The sequence below is a fragment of the Silurus aristotelis genome, assembly GCF_946808225.1.
Source record: "Silurus aristotelis genome assembly, chromosome: 5".
Lineage (NCBI taxonomy): Eukaryota > Metazoa > Chordata > Actinopteri > Siluriformes > Siluridae > Silurus > Silurus aristotelis.
The window spans coordinates 29,729,540-29,752,826 of NC_139578.1; the positions used below are offsets into that span (position 1 = coordinate 29,729,540).

General features: G+C 38.6%; 1 protein-coding gene across 3 annotated transcripts in view; it reads right to left on the reverse strand.

Moving 5' to 3' along the window:
• Positions 1-7,811: 7,811 nt before the first annotated feature.
• Positions 7,812-23,287, reverse strand: part of angptl1b (angiopoietin-like 1b) — a 21,646-nt gene continuing 6,170 nt past the window's right edge. For 2 of the 3 annotated variants that reach the window (XM_083542795.1, XM_083542794.1), the window contains exons 2-5: positions 13,775-14,600; positions 12,432-12,625; positions 10,439-10,709; positions 7,812-9,493 (exon numbers count right to left, since the gene is read on the reverse strand). In XM_083542795.1, the coding sequence (XP_083398921.1) occupies positions 9,306-9,493; positions 10,439-10,709; positions 12,432-12,625; positions 13,775-14,564 (1,443 nt within the window). In that variant the 5' untranslated portion in view covers positions 14,565-14,600 and the 3' untranslated portion in view covers positions 7,812-9,305. Of the gene's footprint in view, positions 9,494-10,438; positions 10,710-12,431; positions 12,626-13,774; positions 14,601-20,644; positions 20,842-23,287 lie in introns of those variants that run through there. The other variant, XM_083542793.1, reaches the window with a different exon arrangement.

Below are 23,287 nucleotides of genomic sequence, written 5' to 3' on the forward strand. Positions count from 1 at the left end.
TTTATAGCAGTTTTTTTTTTTTTTTCCATTCCACGATGACTGACAGAGGAGAAGAAATTGATTTGGACGCAGATACACTTACAAGGCCATTTACAAGACGGATTTTTCTAGAAAAAGCGGAACATCTTAAGGAATGGTCCACCGAAACAGTTCAAAACAGTTTTTTTTTTTTTTATTTTCTTGTAAAAAAAAAAATAAAACACAAAAATACTGTTTTTTTTTTTTTTTATTGTTTCAAATAAAAATGCAAAAAAAAAAAAAGAAAACTGATTTGATGAGGTTAAAATCGATGCCATCTGCTTCTCTATGTGGGCGGTGCTGTTGTGGCTACAGTGAAAGGAGAAGTGTTGAATTGTGTTCATTGGGATTCTTGCTTTAGTGATGACATTTATTATGACTGTATGAGATTCCTGTCTGTGTTGCTGCGCTCTGTTCTACTGCACTTCTCTACAATACTGATGTTTTCTGCAGACGTGGCGTCATGATGATGGTATTAGGAGGTGGATTGATTTCAGGAAGGACATCACTGAAGGCCTGGGGGTGAAATACACAGCGTGCTACTGGTTTTACTTTAAGTATTGTATATAAGGTGTATGCAAGGTGTGGCTCAGGTACAGCTATTATATTATTCAGAGCTGCATCAATGTTAGATTTTTAAATAGTAAAAAAATATGAGGATGCTTTTGTTATTTTTCGATACCGAAAATAACATACTTTGTATTATTTAATCGAATTAGTTCCTCGTTCAGGGAACCAATGATTCAGAACAACAGATTTACTCCTCGTTTCTGAAATGTTATTTAGAAATTTGTCATTTGTCCATACAAACTAATTGAATGTTTAAAGCAAAGTTACACAGATTGTCATGCCACCTCATACACAAAAGCTCGCATTCATCCGAGCCGAAAGACACGAGAAGATGGGATTCATTAGGATTTACAATGAGTGGCCGTCTTAATCCACATTTCATGAAGAGATCCGAGACTTGCCAAGACCGAATCTGTTTATAAGGCCGAAAATTCCTAAGCTTTTGGATCGCCCTCCTTTACTCCTCCGTCTTTGCCTTAATGGTCCTTGTTAAACTTGTTGACAAAGCGTGATTTTACAGTGGACTGGAAAACGTCAGCTGGAAGTCTCATAGCAACGCCCTTTCGTTTTTCCTTTTTCACGGTCTTACTTTTTGGCTTGTTCTCTTATAAATAGTCTCACATAAAGAAAGAATGATTTGCAAGCATATAAAAAATACCTATATATATTGCTAGAGCGATTTCAACCGTCTGTAGAACATCTGTAAGATTTTAAAATCGGTGCATGATTGACCTACATTATGATTATTTTTTTTTTGCATCCAATGTTTGAAAGCTGTAAGGAGTTTTTGAACGAATTAACCATCTCAACGACGTTGATTTATTCACTTGGCTGAAACTGAAGTATCCTCTATTTGAGCTCAGCAGTGGGGTTTTGCAATCCTGATCCTCCAGCAAGAACGTCAAATTGTACCATAAAGATCAATTTTCACTTAACTTTACTGAGCAGTATGTGGACAACCGATGTCGGAAACGATGTCTCTGAGCGGACGCACTTGCAGGGTGGCTTTCATTCCTTTTTCTTGCTGCTCAAATAACCAACAATTAATAGATTCTTAGTAAATAGTAAATTATTCTTGCAGGCACTTAGACTTATAAAGTAAGCGTTGAATTTGTTACACTGCTTTAGTTAACCTTTAATCGGTCCTTGGGGTCTATATGACCCCAATCGACTTTTCCTTGATAAAAAAAAAGGGTTCCCTTCATCTGAGTGGAATAATATTTTGTGACTTTTCCTACATAATCTATCTATACACACACAAAAAAACTGAGCTTGATTCGGTTGTTCTGAAGGTATTTAAAAAGATTTTTTACACTTCTGGTCTTCGGGGTCAATATGACCCCACATTGAAATGAATGGGAAATGTGAAAAAAACTCAATATTTTTTCTTCATTTGTCAAAAAAAAATCTATAAATCCAGCATAAATCAGAAATTTAGATCATCATTTAAGTGATTTTTTCATAAAAAATTAATATTTCATATGCAAGCTTATGGTGTAGTTGAGGAATTGTGTGGTAAATAGGTACAAAAGTACTTCATATCTCCCAAAACACAGCATTAATGAATAGATGAGAAGTAAACAAAAAAATATATATATTATTTGTATAATTAAAAATGAATATTTTTTGTATAATTTCTCTATCAAATGTTGGGGTCATATAGACCCCAAAGACCAGATTTGTAAACAGGAAACGAAGACCTTATGAGGGTTAAGCTAGTTAACATGTAAATACTATTAAAATTGTACTTTATTAAATGTACTTAAACAAACTATACTTATCTTTGCTATCACTTGACATTAAAATGTAACTTTACCAAAATGAAGACACTTTCAGTTTTAGGTAAATTAGCTTTATTGCAGTCAGTCGGTACGTCCTACGAGCTCTTAAGAGGCACATCCCAAACAGCAAAGGCACAAGTTGGGAGTGACGATGATGGACAAGATTAGAAACGAGTTTATTAGAGGGACAGCACATGTAGGACATTTTGGAGACAAGGTGAGGGAGGCGAGATTGAGATGGTTTCGACATGTGCAGAGGAGGGACATGGGGTATATCAGTAGAAGAATGCTGAGGATGGAGCCACCGGGAAGGAGGAAAAGAGGAAGTCCAAGGAGGAGGTTTATGGATGTGGTGAGGAAAGACATGCAGGTAGTTGGGGTAAGAGGCAGATGTAGAGGACAGGGGGGTATGGAGACAGATGATCCGCTGTGGCGACCCCTAATAGAAGAAGCCGAAAAAAGAAAAAGAAAAAGAAAACTAAGTAATGCTAGATGATTTGGGCATAAGCTATTTTAATGCTAAGTTAAGCTAACCTAAGCTGATTTTGTCAAAAATGTCACTTCCCTGACCATCACAAACCAAACTTCCCAATACAGATTGTTCTTGGAAGGTTTTTCTTTAAATTTTGAGTAATCGTAGCTGTGGGAATTTGTGTTCAAGTGGTAGCATAGTGGATAAGATTAGAGAATAGAGAAGTGCACCCCAATGAGATGTCTTTGGCCCCTCAAATACAGTACAGACCAAAAGTTTGGACACACCTTCTCATTCAAAGAGTTTTCTTTATTTTCATGACTATGAAAATTGTAGAGTCACACTGAAGGCATTAAAACTATGAATGTGGAATTATATAGATAACAAAAAAGTGTGAAACAACTGAAAATATGTCATATTGTAGGTTCTTCAAAGTAGCCACCTTTTGCTTTGATTACTGCTTTGCACACTCTTGGCATTCTCTTGATGCCTACTTTGAAGAACCTACAATATGACATATTTTCAGTTCACTTTTTTGTTATGTATATAATTCCATATATAATTCCACATGCGTTAATTCATAGTTTTGATGCCTTCAGTGTGAATCTACAATTTTCATAGTCATGAAAATAAAGAAAACTATTTGAATGAGCAGGTGTGTCCAAACTTTTGGTCTGTACTGTATATATATATATATATATATAAACTTTTGGTCTGTACTGTTTATATAATATATATAAACTTTTGGTCTGTACTGTATATTCATTAGCATCATCTCTCTCTCTCTCTCTCTCTCTCTCTCTCTCTCTCTCTCTCTCTCTCTCTCTCTCTCTTTCTCTCTCTCTCATTCTTTCTCTCAATATATACACACTATATTGAAAAGCATATTTGGACAGATGACTTTTCTATAATTGGTTCTTAGGCAAACTATTGAAGACACACCATTGAATAGGATGTCTTTATATTCTGCTAGCATTCAATCTTCCCTTCATTTGAATTAGGAGACCCACACCTGTTCCTTGTGCACAAAGCCAGCTCCATGAAGATATAGTTTTCATGGTTGGAGTAAAAGATCTTGAGTGACTCATGCTTGATTGCAATGTAATGCTGACTGCACCCCAGGCCTCCTCACCTCACCTACATCAGTACCTGACTTTATAGCTGAATGAGCACCAATCTCCACAATCTCTGATGAAACATCTTTCCAGTAGAGTGGAGGTTATTATAACAGGAAATGGGGACTTAATGTGGAAATCGGATGGTTCAAAAAGCATGTCAATCTTATGGTCAGGTGTCTACAAACGTTTGTTCAAATATTTTTTTTATATTTGATGCTAGCACATTTATTTAGTAAAAAAAAAAGATCATAAAGCTCTTATCCACTTATACTTACATTTAATGATGGTATGCGTTTAGTTCTAGTTTGCAGTTAATAACAGAAAAGTAGACAATATTGAAAATAAATTTTTCAGTACTGAAGACTTTGCTATATCACATTTTCTGGAGAATGTTGCAATGGGTTGACACTTTTCATGAACGTTACATAAAAATATTGAAAATGTCACCTTGTGAACACTTTTTCAACATGGCGTCCATTCTTTGTATGTGGTTTATTAGATTTTAATATAAAATCTTAAATCAGTGGTGGGCCGTCAGGACCAGCAAGGCCTTCTCTGCTGACCTAAACTGAGAATCAGAATCACTGACTTACATTTTAATATATTTTTCCAATAGTAAAATCTCCTCTTTTCATAGCATTTCTCTTAAATGTGCTGCTTCTCCTTTATTTGTCACTTTGCAGACACCCTTATCCAGAAGGTTTTACAAGTATATCAACAACAAATGAGCAGTTGAAGGTTAAGGGCCTTGCTCAAGGGCCCAGAAATAGAAGCTTGGTGGAACAGGGATTTAAGCTTATGACTACAATATACTGCACTTGGGAATCAGTGTGGGACACGGGCTCTTAGTGGATTAGATCCAAAAGGCGGGTTCCAGCCAAAAAAAGTTGCCTGCTTGCTGGGCCCCTGAGCAAGGCCCTTAAGTTAAAATATAGGTTGTTTGGCATAGCTGAGCAGTTGAGGGATAAGAGCCGTGGTCAAAGACCCAGCAGTTGGGAAGCCTGGATTTAAACGCATGACTATTTGATCAGAAGTCCAAAACCCTAACCTTCCTACCCTAACAACCTATGGGTGTCTGGCAAATTAACTTTTACATTTAGGCATTTGGTTGATGCCCTTATCCAGAGTGGCATGCAGTTGAGGTTTAAAGGCCTTGCTTCAAGGGCAGGGGCAGCTTGGTAGTGGTGGGATTTAAACTTATGACCTTCCAAACCAAAATCCAATGCCTTGACTATTAAGCTCCGAAATCCCATAATTGTATATGTAAATGTATCATATTTTATTATTATTTTGTTATTATTATTTTAGAATACTTTATTAATCCCACAGAAAAATTGTTATTCTATTTCTGTAAGAAGCTGTGGTCAGAGCACAGGGTCAGCCATCATACAGCTTCCCTGGAGCACAAAGGGTTAAGTGTTAGCTCAAGGACCCCAAAAGTAGCAGCTTGGTAATATCGGGGGTTAGAACTCACGACCTCCTGATCTGTATCCCAGAGCCTTAACCAATAATATTGATGGTTTCCATAGCTGTGGTGTCATAATGATATAAAGAGATGAATTGATTCAGGTAGGACACCACTGAAGGTGTAAAATTCACAGCCTGCAGGTGTCATAAATAATACGTTATGTATGACTTTTTTAGCAAATTTTCCAAACACAGAGTAAATGTGTTTCCATGAAACTTTCAGTGAACTGTTTAAAACATGTTTATGTAGCAATAAACCTCACCATAAAGGAAAAAAAGAATGGGTGAAGTTGAAATTGCTGTGTGTGTGTGTGAGAGAGTCAGATTCCCATCTGGTCTTCTATTAAACTCAGCTACATTTAACATGACGAGTGTGTGGTTTGCACTTGAACCGGTCACTATACTGTAAATTCAACAACAACACCATGAAAATGACATTTCCTGATTGGAAATTAGTGATTCTTTTAAAGGAGCCCTTCATATACGTGATTTTGACAAATTGCAGATGGTGGACGTGTTTTCAATTGAATCTGAAGAAAAGAAAAGCTGTGTTATTTCAAGAATTGTGAACACGACGTCAACTCGCAGCCTGTTAAAAGCATTTTACCCCACAACGTTCAAGATCCAGTCGCACATTCTGTCAGCATGGAGACTTTCGCTGACTCCTTGGTGATGAGTGATGTGTTTGACAGACCTATAGGTCATGTAGGAATAACCTAGCTATATTGACTTAGCAATCGATCACTCTGCTCATCATCCGAAAGCGCTTTGTTTTCCTTATCGAACGGATTAGTGCAATACGATACTCCTGACAGCATAGTTTGAGGTCACGGATGCATAATATTTTGACGCCAGGGAACGTTCAAGCTACATTGACATTCGAGGCTCCTGTAAGTCCTTGCGGTCCAAGCGGCGGTTTAGCCATCGCTTGAGTTTACTGCCCACTGGGATTTTTTTTCCGACTCCTGAGATCAAACACAACCTTTGTATTATAGCAAAAAAAAAAAAACCTTCACTTCCTTTTTAACCACTTTTTTTCTCCCCACCTCCACCAACTCGCCTCACCCTCCTTGTTTTTTTTTCTCAGAGTTCTGTTTGGGTTTTTAGCAATCTGGTTCTCGTTGTCTGTGCCCGTACCCCTCGGAGGCCTTTTGCTTGGTCTGCAGTTTCATTTTGGTTTTTTTTGTTGTTTTTCTTCTTAAAAGACAACCAGAATTAGGCCATAATTCGTTCTTATTTTTGTAATACGTCAAAATATTCAGCTCTGGATTTGATTTCAATGCATTGCACAATGAAATAGTGGCGTTGTTTTTTTCCGTAGTACTCTGACCTCATAAGAACTTGTTTAGACATAAAGCATGGCAGTCTGGAGCGCTGTGCCAAAGTCATTAAGCAGTCTCTGGCTGCAAAACGTGAAAAGAAGCATGGCAAAATAATATAGTGACTTTGATACGTCTCAGCATTAAAAGCGACGTTTATTCGGGGGAGGTCGAGGGTAACCTGAAACTTAGAATCTAGATAAGCTCTTCTGTTGCCTTTTACAGAATTTGTTCTTACAGAAATCTAAATCTAAAGCTTATGGAGTTACTATCAGGGTCATTTCTAGCCATTTTGGCACCCTAAGTGAGATTCCCATTAATACAACCCCCCCCCCCCCCCCCCCAACATACCACCACGCCCCTGATGTTCCACCTCCACACCATACAAATCATCCACAACCTTCCACTAAAAGGTTAAACACATTTTTCAATCGTTGCAAAACTGCCTGAATACAAGTATGTCAAAATTTACTGTATATTACACTGGTAAATAATTTAAATGGGCGAGGGCAAGAGCAGGCAGGGGGCGCTAAGTGGCACCCCCAGCTAATTGCACCCTAGTTGACCCCACCTAGTTTGCCTATGCCTAGAAACGGTCCTGGTTAGTATCAAAAAAATTTTCACCTGCTTTTAGAAGGTTTTTGAAATCTTTCTCTCTTTCTATCTCTATCTCTCTCTCTCTTTCTCTCTCTCAAGTTAAATAGGCTCCTAATGTACCAGTGACCAGAGTTCCTGCCGTTTTCTTCTCTTCAGATCTGCCCGATTCATCCATACCTCTGGATGGAGTTCTCTTTACTTCACCCCAGCTGCCAAAGATCCATTGAGCATCTTAAGAACTTTTATAGACAATGGTTCAGGACCACAGGTTGCATGAACAGCACCCATCTCCGCACACCTCAACAATGATAGAACTGTAATGAATGAACATTCAGGATGAGGATGGGTTACTTTTTGAGTCTGGTTTCTCTCGAGGTTTCTTCTTTGTGAAGTCTTAGGGAGTTTTTTCTCACCACAGTCGCCACTGGCTCACTCATCAGGGACAAACGTACAATTATAAGGAACAAACTTATAGGCATTAAATGTAGATAGTTTTAATACACATTTATACATCTTTATAACCGCTTTATCTTTGTAAAGCTGATTTGAGTCCATTGTAAAAAAGCACGATAGAAATAAACTCAAATTTAATTAAATTAAATCGAATTGAAGTTTAGTCAAATTTGATGTATTTCAGTTCTCTGAAAACTACTGCAAGGTATAGTCTTTTCATTTAGACTTTTGGGTTCACAAATGCTCCACCTGCACAATAAAGGTCAGGTATGATACCACTCAAAAACCCAGCATCTTGTAGTCAAGTCAATTGAGAGAACTAACTAAAATCGAATCACATTAAAGATCGCTTAGGTGCAGACTGAGGTAGCTGTGCTCAAACTTTCTCAGAATGGTTGTTTTCAGACACAGACAAGTGGAATTGGAAGTGGAGGTACAATAGTAGCTTAGTGGTTAAGGTGTTGGACTTCAGAAGAGTGCAAGTCAAATCCCAGCATCACCCATGTAGGTGCCAGAGCAAGGCCCTTACCCTTCTAGTGCTCAGTTTTAAGCCGCTCTGGATTGAATGTAAAGCACAGTGAAATTCTTTCTTCAAATATCCTAATGAAGTTAAGAACCTAGGGTTAGAGTGCAGGGTCAGCCATGATACAGCACCCCTGGAGCACAGATGGATAAGGGCCCAAAAGTGGCAGCTTGGTGATACCAGGGCTTGAACCCCCTACCCTCCATTGAGCAACCCTGAGTCTTAACCACTGAGCTATAAGGGTATCTGCTTTAAGATTTGCACCATGGGGGCCTGGGGACCTGGGTGATGGGGGAGTGTACCAAAATTGAATTTAACTAGTTCAACCAATGAGAAGCTAGACCTTTACAACCTTTGTAAATTTGGAAATTGGTTTTGGTCATTTATATTGTCCCTTTGCTTATGGTAAAAGAGTTTGAGCAAAACCATTCCAGAGGGTGTGGCACCTCATAATTCTTCCACTAGAGTTGTATTTTGTGGATGACCATGAAGGAGATGCAAGCTGATCCTGATTTGTTTAAAATCTAACTCCAAAGCTTCAAAATATCAGGCAAATAACATTTAATTCAATTTAGATCTCTTGGCTGACCTTCTCAGGCTGTTGTGACCACAACTCTGAGCAAGCAAAGTGGAAGGATTGTTAAATAAAAGCAGAAATGAATGAACGCATTCACAAATAAGCTTGAAGGAAACCACAATGGCATTTTATAAGGGTCCCTGCAGTGAAATATATCCATGAAAACTACATGCACCTTTGATTTATTGTCTAATCATGATGCAGTTTGTATAAAAGCCTTATGTGCACAGGAACCTCCAAAGATCTGGGCTCGTAAAAAGCGGATCGGTTTGACCTTTGTATCTACTTAAAATCGGATTTGCGAATTCTTTTCCAGCTCTTTTAACTTTTCAGTTTTTCCACTGCATATGCACAGAGATGGAGGCTTTTAACTATGTTCAGGTTTTGGCTTGGTTTGTTTGCTTTTTGCTTCAGTCTATAGGTCTGATCATCATGCGCACAGCTTTCATGGAGTAGAAACCTCCGCCGTAGTCGGCCCAGAAGATACCGTCTTGGAACTTGTTGCGATAAACGCCGCCGGAGTACCAGACGCCGTTGAGATTGGTCTGGCCACATGCATTGTACCACCAGCCACCTTTGTAGAAGTGAGCACAGTTTCCTGGAATCGCAAAGGAACGACAAATTAGTACGATATAGTACACCAAAGTTGCCCCACAAAAAGATAGTCAAATGGTCAGGGGGTGGTCCTTTCCGGTTCCATTGTTTGTTTTTGTTTTTGTTTTTTTCCTGTGGAATGAAGCCATACTCAAAAAATCTTTTCGACCCCTTAAGTCTCTGAAACCCTTAAGTCTTTGTGTCCATAACCCTACAGTATCTTTATAAAAGATGGTAAAATTTACTGTATCGCATCTGTGCGTCGGCATACAAGTCAACGATGTGATGCATCAGTTTGAATTTTTTTTTTATATATATATAATTAGTAGTAGATGCTCTATACTTTTATTATTTAGAAAGTGACCAATAGTTTGTGACCAATATTTGATATTTAGAATGGTTTCTCCTCGTTTCTGAGAGCACCGCAGCTGCTACATGAATATGACGTATCACAATACTATGGAGACCAAGGCGTGTCCTGAGAGGCACATAGAATACAGATTAACATGGTAGAGGTAGAGCTGCATCTTCCAAAGGCCTGTTTGTAGAGAAGTAGAGCTGCATCTTACAAAGGCCTGTTTGTGAAAGGGGCCAAGCATTAGAATTCAGAAGGCACTTAAGTAAACTAAACAATAAAAAAAACCTGAACAATATTGCATCACATCGCATTGTATTCCATTGAATCGCATTGTGTTGAAACGAATCGAATTCGGATCGCACTGCATCTTAATCGTATCGCATCGGTAGCTGCTTCATATGTATCTTTGATGCATCGTATCGTTGGCTATGCATCGAGATGTGAATCGGATCGGCCTCAGTTATAGAGATGCACATCCCTAATTTTTATCATGCCATCAATGAGACCTATTAAATAATGCATTTGACCAACACGAATAGTTATTAACAAACAAACCATTAATGGACCATGTATGTCTGAATCAATAGTAACCTGTGAAGGCATCCTTGTCCCGGTCCAGTGTGGTGAACTGTTTGCCATTATGACTGGTCAAAGAATCCCCAGCATTGCCTTGGTAAGTGCCCAGGCGAAGTCGATACGCTTCGCTCTCAGGCTCCAGATGGAAGCTGCTGTAGGCTGCGTACACCTTCTTTTCCATCCAGTCCTGAAGCTCCACCAGCAACTTGTAATCTCCTTGCTTGCCCAAGTTGTAGATGTTTTCCAGACCCAGCCAGTGCTCACCATCAATGTTGCCAAATCCTTGCTGGAGTGGAATAAAAAAGAAATCAGTATTTATAGTGTTGCTCTACTACATTAGTTCAGAACAGAAAGGGGAGCTTGTTTCTGTTTAAGTAGATTTAGTAACTTTTCAGTAACCTGTTGTAAACAAGGAATCAGGACAGTCTTGAATCGTTTGCATGCAAATGCTTGCTCTAAAGCAAAAGTTGAAAAATGCTGATATCTCAATCTGTGCTCGACCACATATAAATATTGGACAGCGACTGTGTCATTTGTGTGCATTTTACGCAAGTAGGCGCAATTTGTATTTCCTGAAGACGGAGAAGTAACATAAACCTTTTGGTTCAGAACGAGGTTTTCCATTAGGTCCTGGAATCATGACAAATGTCTTGAGGTTTTCAAGAGTCATCTTTCACTTGTAGGCGAGACGTATTCCGAGAGTCAGTGTTAGGCAGAAATAATGGGGCATCGCATTTCTGGCTACGTCGAACAGTACCCTCAATCACCCACGACAGCCTCGAGAGCATGTATCGATTCCTTGGAGATTCCCGTGCAAAAAGAACCCACAGTCTTTTTGGAAAGAACAGAAAGAGGTTTGGCACAGAGTGTGCCTTCCTGCTTTGCTGCCTTCTGTTTCTTGGCACTTTGTTCAAGACAGGCTATTTTGCTGTTGTCTACACTGACGGGGAAGAATAATGGAGCCTTGGGTGAAAAATACTTGAGTAATTATACTTTGATACTGCGCTATTTTGGCGAATTTGAATTTTACTTGAATTATTATTGATAATGAATATGTTTACTCCTGCATAATTACAAGTCTAAGTATAAACATGTTTTTCTTTTATTCCTTATGTCGATTGTGAATATGCTCAGCTTCCAATTCCTTTAGTTTGGCAAGTTTATCCATGTAGAATCCTGCTAGTTCATCCTCTGTTAGCATGATTTCTTTAGTGACGTTTGTCAAACTAGCCTTGACTCCAAATGGTATATCATGGTTATTTGAATATTATTGTATTTCGGATTCATAATGCAATCAATGTATGCATATGACTAGCACACTTCCAAAGATTGAATGGTGATATATATATTTTTTTACTTGCATTCACTGAATTTTTGTCTACTTTGAATTGAGTCAAAGCTTCACATATTGCCTATAATTAGTTTTTTCTCCACAATTTCTTGGTATTTTTTTGCTCCAACCCCTGAATGGAGCAAAAGAATAGGGCTTTTGTATAATCTGTAATTAGCCAAAACATTATAGTAGAAGCTCTTTGTACATGGGGGCCCACAGTAGAGCCCCAAAATCTAGTGGGAGCAGGCGGTTTACCTTTACCGTGGGTAGGAGTGGGTGGGAAAATGAATATAGTGTGAGTCCAACCATCCCACAGATCCTGCTTATTGTAATGTTTTGTTTGATAGTTGTTTCTAAGTAAATAATAAAAAAAACAAATTTTTTATCGTGTGTGCTGTTTTATGTTAGCGTTGCTTTGTTTTACTATTAGTTTATTGGGTAATGTCTGTTATTATTCTGTAAGTTAATCGTAGACTTAATGTTTGTGTAAATTTTTACACAATCTTAATAAACTTTGACACATAATTAGTGAGACACACATTGCAGGAGCGGGTGGTAATGTTCAGAAATTTTGCAGGAGCGGGATATTTAAAAAAAAAACAGCCCAACACAAGGCTCTACTTTGTACCTTTTAAAAAAAAAAGACTTAATGTGGAGTTAGAGTTCACACTTTACCTTGTAACTTTCCCAGTTTCTGAAAAAGTTAACAGAGCCATCCTTCCTTCTCTGGATGATGGTCCAGCCTCCGTTGTCCACGTCTTGTTCACACCATGCTTGCATAGGCCTGTCACTGCCTTCTGGCTTAAGAAGGTACATTCCAGTAGTAGCATGTCCAGCCTGCATTGCATGAAGGCAGTCATGGAAAGGACCTCAAATTCCAGAAGGAAAAAAACAAACCTCAAATTGAATACACATTGTATTGTATAGTTTTATCATAGATTAAACTTTTAACACACCCTTACGATTGTTTGACTTAATAGGGTCCTATTCTGTAATGTTAATAGTTTATAATTGCACAATAGACCCAGTATCACTAGATAAGCATAAGTTCCCTTTAGTTTGGGAGCCACAGAGGAAAGTGGTAAATTAGTATTGGATTTTGGAATCTGAAGGTCATGAGTTCAAATCCCATCCACACTAAGCTTTTGGGCCCCTGAGCAAGGCCCTTAATCCCATAGCTGCTCAGTTGTATGACTGTGATAAATGTAAGCCAAATGCTGTAAATGTATTTGTAGTTTCCTGAGATTCCTCTCAGAGTTCTTTGCTCAAGACATCTCAAGAGGTTTTTCCCTCACCCCCGACTTGCTCATTAGGAACATAAATATGTGCCAATTAAAGCAAAGCTGAAATGTTGAAAAACTTTACAAAGGAGTTCCTCATAAAACTTTCAACCCTGGCAAATGCATTTCATGAAATAGAATTCACTGTCTGGAAATAAAGGGTGAACAGAAGACAGGTAGGGAGTCAAAAACAAACATGAACACTTCCTACTCGTGGTTAGCAGTGCATTAAAATTGTGCTGACTGGTTGGTAAAATATCTTGGACACTAATGGAGCTTGGCTGTCACATACTTTGTGGTCTGTCGGACTGAAAGAAAACAGAGAGCTTGAAATATGTCGAAAAATGTGCAAAGTCTGATTTTTGGGCCAAAAAAGCTGACATATGTATGGACTCTAATTTCAGGACTGGAACTGCGAGACGTCCGGGCTGTTTTTGTAATCCCACGTTTTCCTGATCCTAAAGAAATTAGTAATAATACTATCCCCTGTGTTTTAAGTCCCAAAAAATTCCAAGATAGGTCATTTATATTAAAGCATATATTGGCTAATATGCTCCCCTTCACCTCTGCCTTCTTCTTGCTTTGCTAAACTTTAAACCTAGAATCCTCTTTCCGTTTTGGACAATGGAGAACGCTTGAGGAATCTAGAATCTTTAAAGAACCCTTAACTATCCAAAAAACCCTTAACTTGCCATTTGCTTCTGTCTGGGTATCTCTTAGAAACTGATTCTCACTTACCTTCTGAACTGAAGTTGCCAGTTTGTGGTCGTTTGAGTTCCAGGGTACTTTCAGTAGGTTCTAAGCCTGATCTAGATCCCCTTTCCCTTGGTAAAGCTCGGCCGTGGACCCTCTGGATCTCATTGGAAAGACGGGGCACGTGCACCGGAATGTTCTCGGGAACAACCTGGACGAGCGGCGGGGGAAGCGGTTCCTGCCTATGATTCCCGTACACCTGCAGGCACCTCTCTTCCAGAGCACTGATCAGAATAGACTGGTTATTGACCACGGCGGCAAGATTAGAGAATCGGGCTTCAAGATCCTTATAGCGGGCTGAGAGCCGCAATGCCTCAGCTGTTGCATTGAGGATGCGTCCCTCAAGATGTGCGAGCTCCAGCGAATTATCCCGCTTGCGAATGATCTCGTGTAGAAGCTGCATGTAGAGTTGCGTGACGCGTGAATTCATGTTCCGAGACTCCTTCCGTAGCAGTTTCATCTCATTCACCATGTTGCCATCAACATCCACTACCATCCGCAAGGTGTCGATTTCCCGCCGTTGCTTGGACATCAGCTCACGGACATCTGCTATGTCCATCCTGGTTACCCGATCCTTGTCCGGAAGCGAGGGGCCACGACTTGCACAGATAGGCCCTGTGATCTTCTGCTCAGGGACCAGGAAAGTGTATGAGCATTTTTTAGGCCCGTCTTCTCCCTTTTCCTCCCAGGCTCTCCTTCTCCGTGACAAGCCCATACTTTTTCCCCATGTCCAGGCACACAAGAGGACACAAAGGCTCCAAAAACTTGGTCCCATAGTTATTTTGGCCGTGTCTTGTGCAAGCACTGTGACCTTAAATAAAAGAATAAATCCATTACAGATTTACTTCTCTGTCATTTTTTGAGCTGTTACAATGTTTGTTTTCTCACATGTGTTTTTACTACAGAGATGAAGCTGTAATAAGATGCCAAGAAGATTTGATCATATCCTGAAGTTACACAACCCCTACTGACAGTTCTGTATATAAACCACTTTAAGGAGGCTTAAATATACAAATGTAGACTAAACATGATAGATAAATTAAACATTTTCATTAGGAAACCGTTATTTATAAAGTTCTACACAAAACCTGAAGGCATGGATTGTCCCGAGATGCAAATGGGGTCGCAGGAGAGTCTCATCAATCGTTATTAATAATGGATTTATGAAATTGATTTACAATTTTTATTCACTTAAACACAAAATTCAGTAGTTCATTCTGGATTAAATCATCTTCTGCATACAATTAATGAAAATTAATTTGTTGTATAGACTACAAGTCAATTTTACACCCGTTGTCATTCCTCACCTTATTGGATCTAAGGCAGTAGAGTTTCTCATGCAAAATGGATTCTATTCAATATATGGGAAATTGGCTAAGCAACCATCTGCTAGCATCAATTTACAGGGTGTAGGGTTCGGTGCTTTGTGTGTACCAAATTAAAGTAGTGCTCTAGGTTGGGATGGAAGCTTTAAGATACAGTCTGCAAAAGACAGTGTCTACAAAATGTTCCTCAACATCAAATTGCAAAACAATGAAATATCTCATCATTTACAGCACATAATATCATCAGAAGTCTCAAAGAACAGAAAAACCCTTCCCAGAAACCCTGTCATCATTTGAAAACATTTGGCGCATCATAAAATAAAAAACACAACAAAGAACACGCAGAAGTGTTAAGCAAGCTAGAATCCAGTATAAGACACACATTTTCCTCCCAAAACTTCAGCAACTGGTGTCCTCAGTTCCCAGATGTACACGGACAGAAGACGTGATGCTGCGCAGTGCGAAACATGGATCTGTCCTGTCATGGAACTTTTTTGAGACCTGGTCGGCCATCAAATACAAAAATGACCTTATATTGTCCTTAACATGGTATATATTCTCAGTTTTAACAGTTGCTATGTGATTTTTTTATTATTATTATTATTATTATTATTATTATTATTATTATTATTATTGTGAATAGGATATGGATTTATAGTATGTGTAAATCATTCCCAACGTTTTTCGAATTGGGCTTGTATAACTATTGTGATGTCTGATATCATTTAAGTATTGCAGTGGTAAGTTTTAGAGTTGGTGTTATGTTACAAGGATTTTTTACTTCTAAATTGGAAAAAAAATTAAAAAGCAAGGACCCTATACCGTAATCACTGAATGTCCTTGCTATAAGTTCTGTTTTATAATTAGCCTTGAGTGTAAAAAAACACCTGTGTTATGTGTGGAAAAAGCAAGCCAAGTTATATTACGTCGTTATCCAAGAGAATGTCTGTCAGTGCCATTGAGTGTCCTTCCTTAAACCAAGGCCAAGCATAACGAGCCTGATCCAAATTTGGTTTTGCAGAGGGGTGGGGGTGATGGTAAATTGCTGTAATTGCAAGTACTTGACTGACACAGAGTATTGCCAGCTGTTCAGCCACTCAAGTTACAAATCGGCACTGAGTAAATCACAGGTAGAACTAAACCAACTTCTTGGGCCTTTAAGTAAAGTCTCATAATAAAATAATAAAAAAGAAAAAACAGCAGGCATGATTTAGGTGTTTTTGTGAGGTTATCCAGGCCTTCCAAGCTCTCTGAATTTTTAGAATGAGAAAAAATTATTTGATGATTTCCCCCAACCTCATAATGCTAGCATCAGATAGCAACAAGCAACATTAGCTACATGAGTTGTCTTTGAGAATGAGAATTCATCAGATGCAATTAAAAATATATATTTTATGTAAGTAATTTACACAAAAAAGCACAATTCTCTAAAGCAACACAACTCACAACAACCTTCTCAATGTTGCTAGCTACAGTAATGGACGTTTATTTGGTCATTTGGATGACTAATTAGGTTAGACATTTCGCTAGATAATTAATGACTTTATGGAGCCCAGAAAGAAAATCTGTCTTTAATTCTCATCACTCAATTCGCATGAAATATTTTGAAGGTTAGATTTAAGGTTTTAGGCCAATTTAATTGCAGGAGGAAAAACAAATCCTGCCTCACACATCTTAGTCATGGGAAAGAGGTAATACATTATGGCCAATCACACTCCTGTGGTTGTTCGCTTCCCATGAAGGAAATCGCTGGCTCATGTTTGAAACGTTTGGAAAGCAGAGCTAAGCTGCCGAGGGAAGTTTGATGGTTTGACATTCGCTTCAGGACGGACGACTCTCGGTCAATCTCAAGTCGCTGGATCGGCTTACAGTATGTCAGTGACTAGAATGGAATAAAAAGCTACAGGAATATATAGTTTAGAATAATAATCACTGGCAGGTTACTGTTTATTTTCTCAACGACACATCCTGGAGTCCCAAAACTGCACAGCCTGGAATTTTCCCTTCATTTCAACTAGGAGATCCAAATCCAGCTCCACAAATATATGCTTTCCATGGGTTAGAGTGGAAGATTTTAATAAATATGAATGCTAACTGCACTCCAGGCCTCCTCACCTCACCTACATCAGGACCTGACTTTGTGGCTGAATAAACACAAATCTTTATAAAATCTAGTGGAACATCTTCCCAGACGAGTGGAGCTTATTATAAGAACACCTAGAGACTAAATGTGGAATGGGATGGTCAAAAAGCAAATACCAAATCTTATGGTCAGGTGACTTTTGTTCATACAAGTGATGAACCACCATAGATAGACTCCTTTCATAAATGTTAAAGACACACCAACCTTCTGCCCAAATTTCTTTTTGATGATAGAACTGTTATAGACATTCGGTGCCACCCAAATGAGGATGGGTTCCATTTTGAATCTGGTTCCTCTAAAGTGTTCTTCCTCATGCCATCTCAGGGATATTTCTCTTGCCACAGTCCCCACTAATTCGCTCATTAGGGATAAAATTATAGGGACTAATTTATGATGTTAAAATGTAGATTTATAAGCTGTTTACTTTAATAAAGCTGCTTTAAGATGATGATAATTGTTATAAGTGCTTTACAAATAAAATTGACTTCAATTGAATTGAACTGAATTGAAATTAATTAAACTGAACCGAATTCAATTAAATTGAACTGCACTGAATTAAAGTGAACTGATTTAAATTGAACTGAATTGAATTCAACTAAATTTATACTGAATTGGTTTGGATTTAATATAACTGAATTGAACTGAATTGAATTAAATTGAATTTAATTTAATTTGCTGCCACAATATTGTCAGCGCTGCTGTTAATCAACTTTGTTTTGACATCAGCTTCCAGAATTTAACAGTGTTGTGTATAGAAGTAAGTCAAATACAGGTACTGATATAAAGATAAATGACCAGACGAGAGAAATTTTAAGCATCTTACTGAGCAACTGTCAATTAACATACAGTGAAAATTGGCAGAAACAGCGTCAGTAACATTTCCGTGAAGCTTTATGGCGACGAGAACGATTTCTTCAATAAGAAGCTGTAGCTGTTTTGTGGTTTCATCCATTGCCGGTTGAGCGGCCATTGTTTTCTGTCTGTAATGTTTCTCTGTCTCTCGATAACTGTGAAACGGAGGTTTGGTGGGAAAAATTGAGCGAAAGAACAACATGGATTAGAAAAAAATGCAATACAGATTGATTATAAGTGGTTGCTTTTCATCTACCTTATCAATTATTTCACCCTAGAAGCTTCTTCAGCTACCTCTTTGGTGTTTTTTTCCTAATTATATCCAAGATACCACCCTTTAGAACCTTTTTTTGTGGCCCAAGTACCAAGACAGGTTCTAGGTACTGAATTTGTCCATTATCCCGTTAAGATTTCTTCTAGAGTCCTAAAATGCAGTGGTTCCCCGTATAGTTTTTAAAGTAGACGTTTTGGCAAGCTAAGTACTTTTATTTAGCCAACAAATCCTCAAAATAACTCTTTAAGAACATTATTATGGTAATATAATGGTATAATGGTGTACCAGTAGACACTTTGGCAGATTCTAGGAGAAATATTTACCAACAATTTGCATTTGTTAACGCATGAATAATCGGGGTTCTTCAAAGTACTCTAGGTGGTTGTTTGATTGTACAACTGTATAAACCAATAATGGTTCCTTGTGGGCTTCTACAATAGCATGCTTCTCTGTCAAAAAAAAAAAGAAAAAGAACTCCAAAGGAACCTTTGAAGGCCCCATATTTCTAAAAGCTCATACAGTTTGCATTTGACTAGGGTAGTGTGTGGTCCAAACAAATTGTCACAATAAATAACCTTTTGCATTTATTTTCCAGAAAAGGGGGATTTATTAGTATTTATATAGAACATTCTCAGAAGGTTAGTTTATGACTAAAGACAAGCCATTTGAGAACGTTCTGGAGGTTATTTAAAAAAAAAAAAAAACCTCCCTTCGGTATTCTGGAAAAAAAATCAGTAAACATTCCTTGGACATTCCCAGAACGTTTTGTAATTGCCAGGTTTGACTACTTGTTTGATAAAAATGGCTCTGGGATGCATTTTGATAGAAAAATATTTGGTTTGATGAGAGTAAGAACAATTGTTATTGGGTGGGTTTTTTTCCGGTGGTTTCATCTGCAACTGTTTAAGAAGGCATTGTTTTCTCAATGACTCTAAATCGATATGTGGTGAGAAAGAAGGAGAGAAAAGGAATGAAAGAGAGTTATGGTGATGGACTGGAAAAGGATTGTTTCTAAATTTGTTTCTAAACATTCTGTGACTTTACCTTGGTATATCGGCTGTAATCAGAGGGAGCAGACTTTTTCTCAAGGATCTAGGGTCCGTGTTTGGGAAATGTATTGTCTGTTAGAAGTGTTTCCAAACCTAATCCTAATAAAAGTACACTTAAAAACTGTGGGTCAGCAGCCAAGATTCAACCATCCTTCACATCTAAATGAACCATAGACATTATTAAATACTATTAGTAGGAGAAATACAGAAAATGGCATGATTGAAGCATTAAAAAGCAATCATGCTATATGGTACAGTATATATGTAGCAATTTGGGCAGTATAGTCATTTGTAAATGTCAGTTGCAATGCAAAACATGACTGAATGGATACAAATAATGCTTGGTCGTTATTTTAGATACGGCACATTCGGCCTAGAGAACACGTTCTCACTCCCAACTCGTCACATATGGACGCATTCGTCAGGATCCATTGGCATCACATTTTGACGCACTGGGTACCCCTTTCGCTTTATTTTTCAATGTGCAGGGACTTCTTTGGATTTGGACTCCTTTGGTTTTATTTTTCAATGTGCAGGGATTCCCATAGACTTGTACCCCTATGGCTATATTTTTCAACGTGTAGGGACTCCCATAGACTTGTACCCCTATGGCTATATTTTTCAACGTTTAGGGATTTCCATAGACTTGGACCCCTTTGGCTATATTTTTCAATGTGCAGGGACTCCCATAGACTTGGACTCCTTTGGCTGTATTTTTTCAATGTGCAGGAACTCCCATAGACTTCTATAGAATGACGCCAAGGGATCCTGATGAACGCATCAATATGTGATGAGTTGGGAGTGACTAGAGTTGTCTCTACTCAGTATCACACATAAAACTAAAGTAGGGCTTGTTCTATGTCTATACTTATAATAAAACTGTTGGAGTTAGCTCCTGGAGCCATTTCTGGTTATATTTATCATTTGAACCTTTTATTCTCCAGTTTGACAAATTTATCTCGTGCCTCAAACCATTTATTAAAAATGTACAGTTATTTACAGCAGCTGTCTCCCACTGTATAGAACTGAAAACGTATGTCGCTATGGTTACAGGTACTAAAAAACTGCAAGTTTATTTAAAATGCTGATTAAACCGATTTCAAACTATAAATCCACCAGTCAGAAACACTGTGGTATAAATACAAGTAGTACTGATATAATGGATGAAAGTATTTGGAATCCTCACTGTTACCACAAGCAAGGCAATGTTACCAGCAGAACATTGTAGGTGAAGTTGAAGCTGAAGGTGATGGAGTGGCCAAGTATGTCTCCAGACCTAAAGCCTATTAAGCACCTGTGGGGATCCTCAAGATTAAGGTGCAGAAGCTCCATGTATCTAACATCCAGCAGCTCCGTGATGTCATTATGGAGGAATGGAAGAGGATCCCAGCAACAACCAGTGCAGCTCTGGTGAATTCCATCCCCAGAAGGATTAAGGCAGTAAAAAATAACAATATAAATAAATAAATGTTCTGCTTCAGAATGTCACAGTACATGTTGAAATCCATGTTTCCCTCAATGAACCGGCTCCCCAGTACCAGCAGCACTTATGCAGCCCCAGACCATGATGCTGCCACCACCATGTTTGACTGTAGGCAAGACACAATTTCTCCTCCTTTAAGTTCTCCTCACCAGAGCATCTGTTTTTTGAAGCAGCTTCTGCACCTGACACACAGCACAAGGACTCAACTTCTTTGATGGACCCTTTGATGGACCCTGTTCCGAGTGGAACCCGTCTAGGAAAACCTCTGTAGGACCATGGCCACTGTACTGTAACTCAGAGAGTCTTAAACATGAGGTGCCATGTGAAACATCCAGTGGTCAGTATGAGAGAATTGAATGGTACTATGTGTGTGTATATATACCAGGTGGTATCAAAAGGTTTCAAGACTAGGTTTCCTCACACGTGTGTTTCTTGCTGGAAACGACGTGATCTCACTTTAGCACCCACACAAATCACTCGCCAGATTTGTCTCCTGTGCACTTTGCTCTTTTTTCTAAGATGTTCTGAAAGCTTGTTGATTTGACATCATTGTGGAGTTCAGGTGAGAAGAGCAGAAGATGCTTCACACACTTCAAAAAGAAGACCTTCAGGATACATTCCAGGAGTGGCAGGAACGCTTGGCGCGCTGTATTGCTGTGCAAAGGGACTATTTTGAAGGTGATGGTGTGTGAAACGTAGCTAAATAAAGTACTTTCTTGTAAACAGAGCGAGTTTCTAAACTTTTTAATACCACAAAGTATGTATATATCAACCCTGTTAAACATCTTTGGGATCACTTCATACACTGCACCTCAGGCCTCCTCACATCACCTATATCAGTACCTGACTTTGCGCCTGAACGAGCATAAATCTAATGGAACATCTTCCCAGAAAAGTAAAGCTTACTATAACAGTAAAAGGAGACTAAATGTGGAATGAGATGTTCAAAAAACACATTCAAAGCTCATGGTTAGGCGTTGGTGAGTGACCGCCCTTTTTGGCACTCACCAAACATTTGTGCGTATAAGCTCGAGCTAGATAGAATCAAGGGCATGTCAGCTCTGAAGTTCAAAGCAATGATTGGAAGTCTGGCAGACAGAAAATGTTTGGCTTCGGGCTCAGATGAGAGCAGTTAAAGTTGTACTTGGAAAGGGGGAAGTAACTGCTGCGGACTCAAGTCACAGAAAGCTCTATAAATCCTTATTCACTCTGTGGGACTTTATTTTTCAGAACTGATCTTGGAGAGTCATTCGGTTGTCCAATGAGAAATTTAGAATCAATGGAGAGTCGCCATTATCAGGCCACCCCCTCCAATGACTAGCAGGATCATGATAGATAGCTTGTACACTATAGCACTGCTTGAATGTGGGATTTAGATTCTGGTCAGAAAGTGTTGATTTCTATAAAACTTGTTTTTTTTGTGGAAACATTTGACATCAAAATCAGTTCAAATGTGTGATTAATATATATAAGGAGCTTATATGTGGTTTCTCTTTAGGATCTTAATAGAAGGAGTACCTTGTAACACTTAGCATTAGCTTAAATGCCTCAGGATGTGTCGCTATACTTGTCAACTTTAGAGGTTTTTATTCCTAACTCGATGCCCAAGCAGCTTTAAAGATAGTTGTGCACATTCTCGACACTGTTCTCCGCTAACATCAGGATCTATAAACATACAGTGCATCAGTATGCTAACAATAAGCGACCGCGTGCCTTTCCGCCATCACAAATGAGTTAGCCGGCTAGTTAACTGCCTCGCTTTCAATGCCATTAAGACTGGTTGAGCATTTACCAAATTATATGTAGGTTCATTAAAGACCTACTTAAAAAGTTTTTTAGGTTCTCAGGTTCTTCAGGTTTTCATTCTAGAGGAACCCAAAAAAAGTGCTACAACAAAGTGTTTCCTTTCACAAAAGAGTTCTAGAATTCCTCCCTTGTTTACGTATTAAAAAATCAAATGAGCCATCAACCTCTTTTTCAAAAAAAAAATGTTGGACATCATTTGTGGCCCCCATTTCCTCTTTTAATAAACTCCACTCTCCTGGGAAGATGTTTCACTAGATTTTGTGGAGATTTGTGAGATCTCATATAGACACAAAGTCAGGTACTGATGTGAGGTGAGGAGGCCTGGGGTGAACTCAGAGTTCACATTTATCTCAGCAGGGTTGGAGCTCTATAGCAGGAGATCTTTCACATCTTCCAACCCATGGAAAGCAGATCTTCATGGAGCTGGCTTTGTGCATTTTCTGTCATGCTGGAACATGTTTGGGTCTCCTAGTTCAAGTGAATGGAAGATTTCATGCTACAACATCCAAAGACATAATTTACAATTGTGTTCCTCCAACTTTTGTGGTAACAGTTTGGAAAAGAGC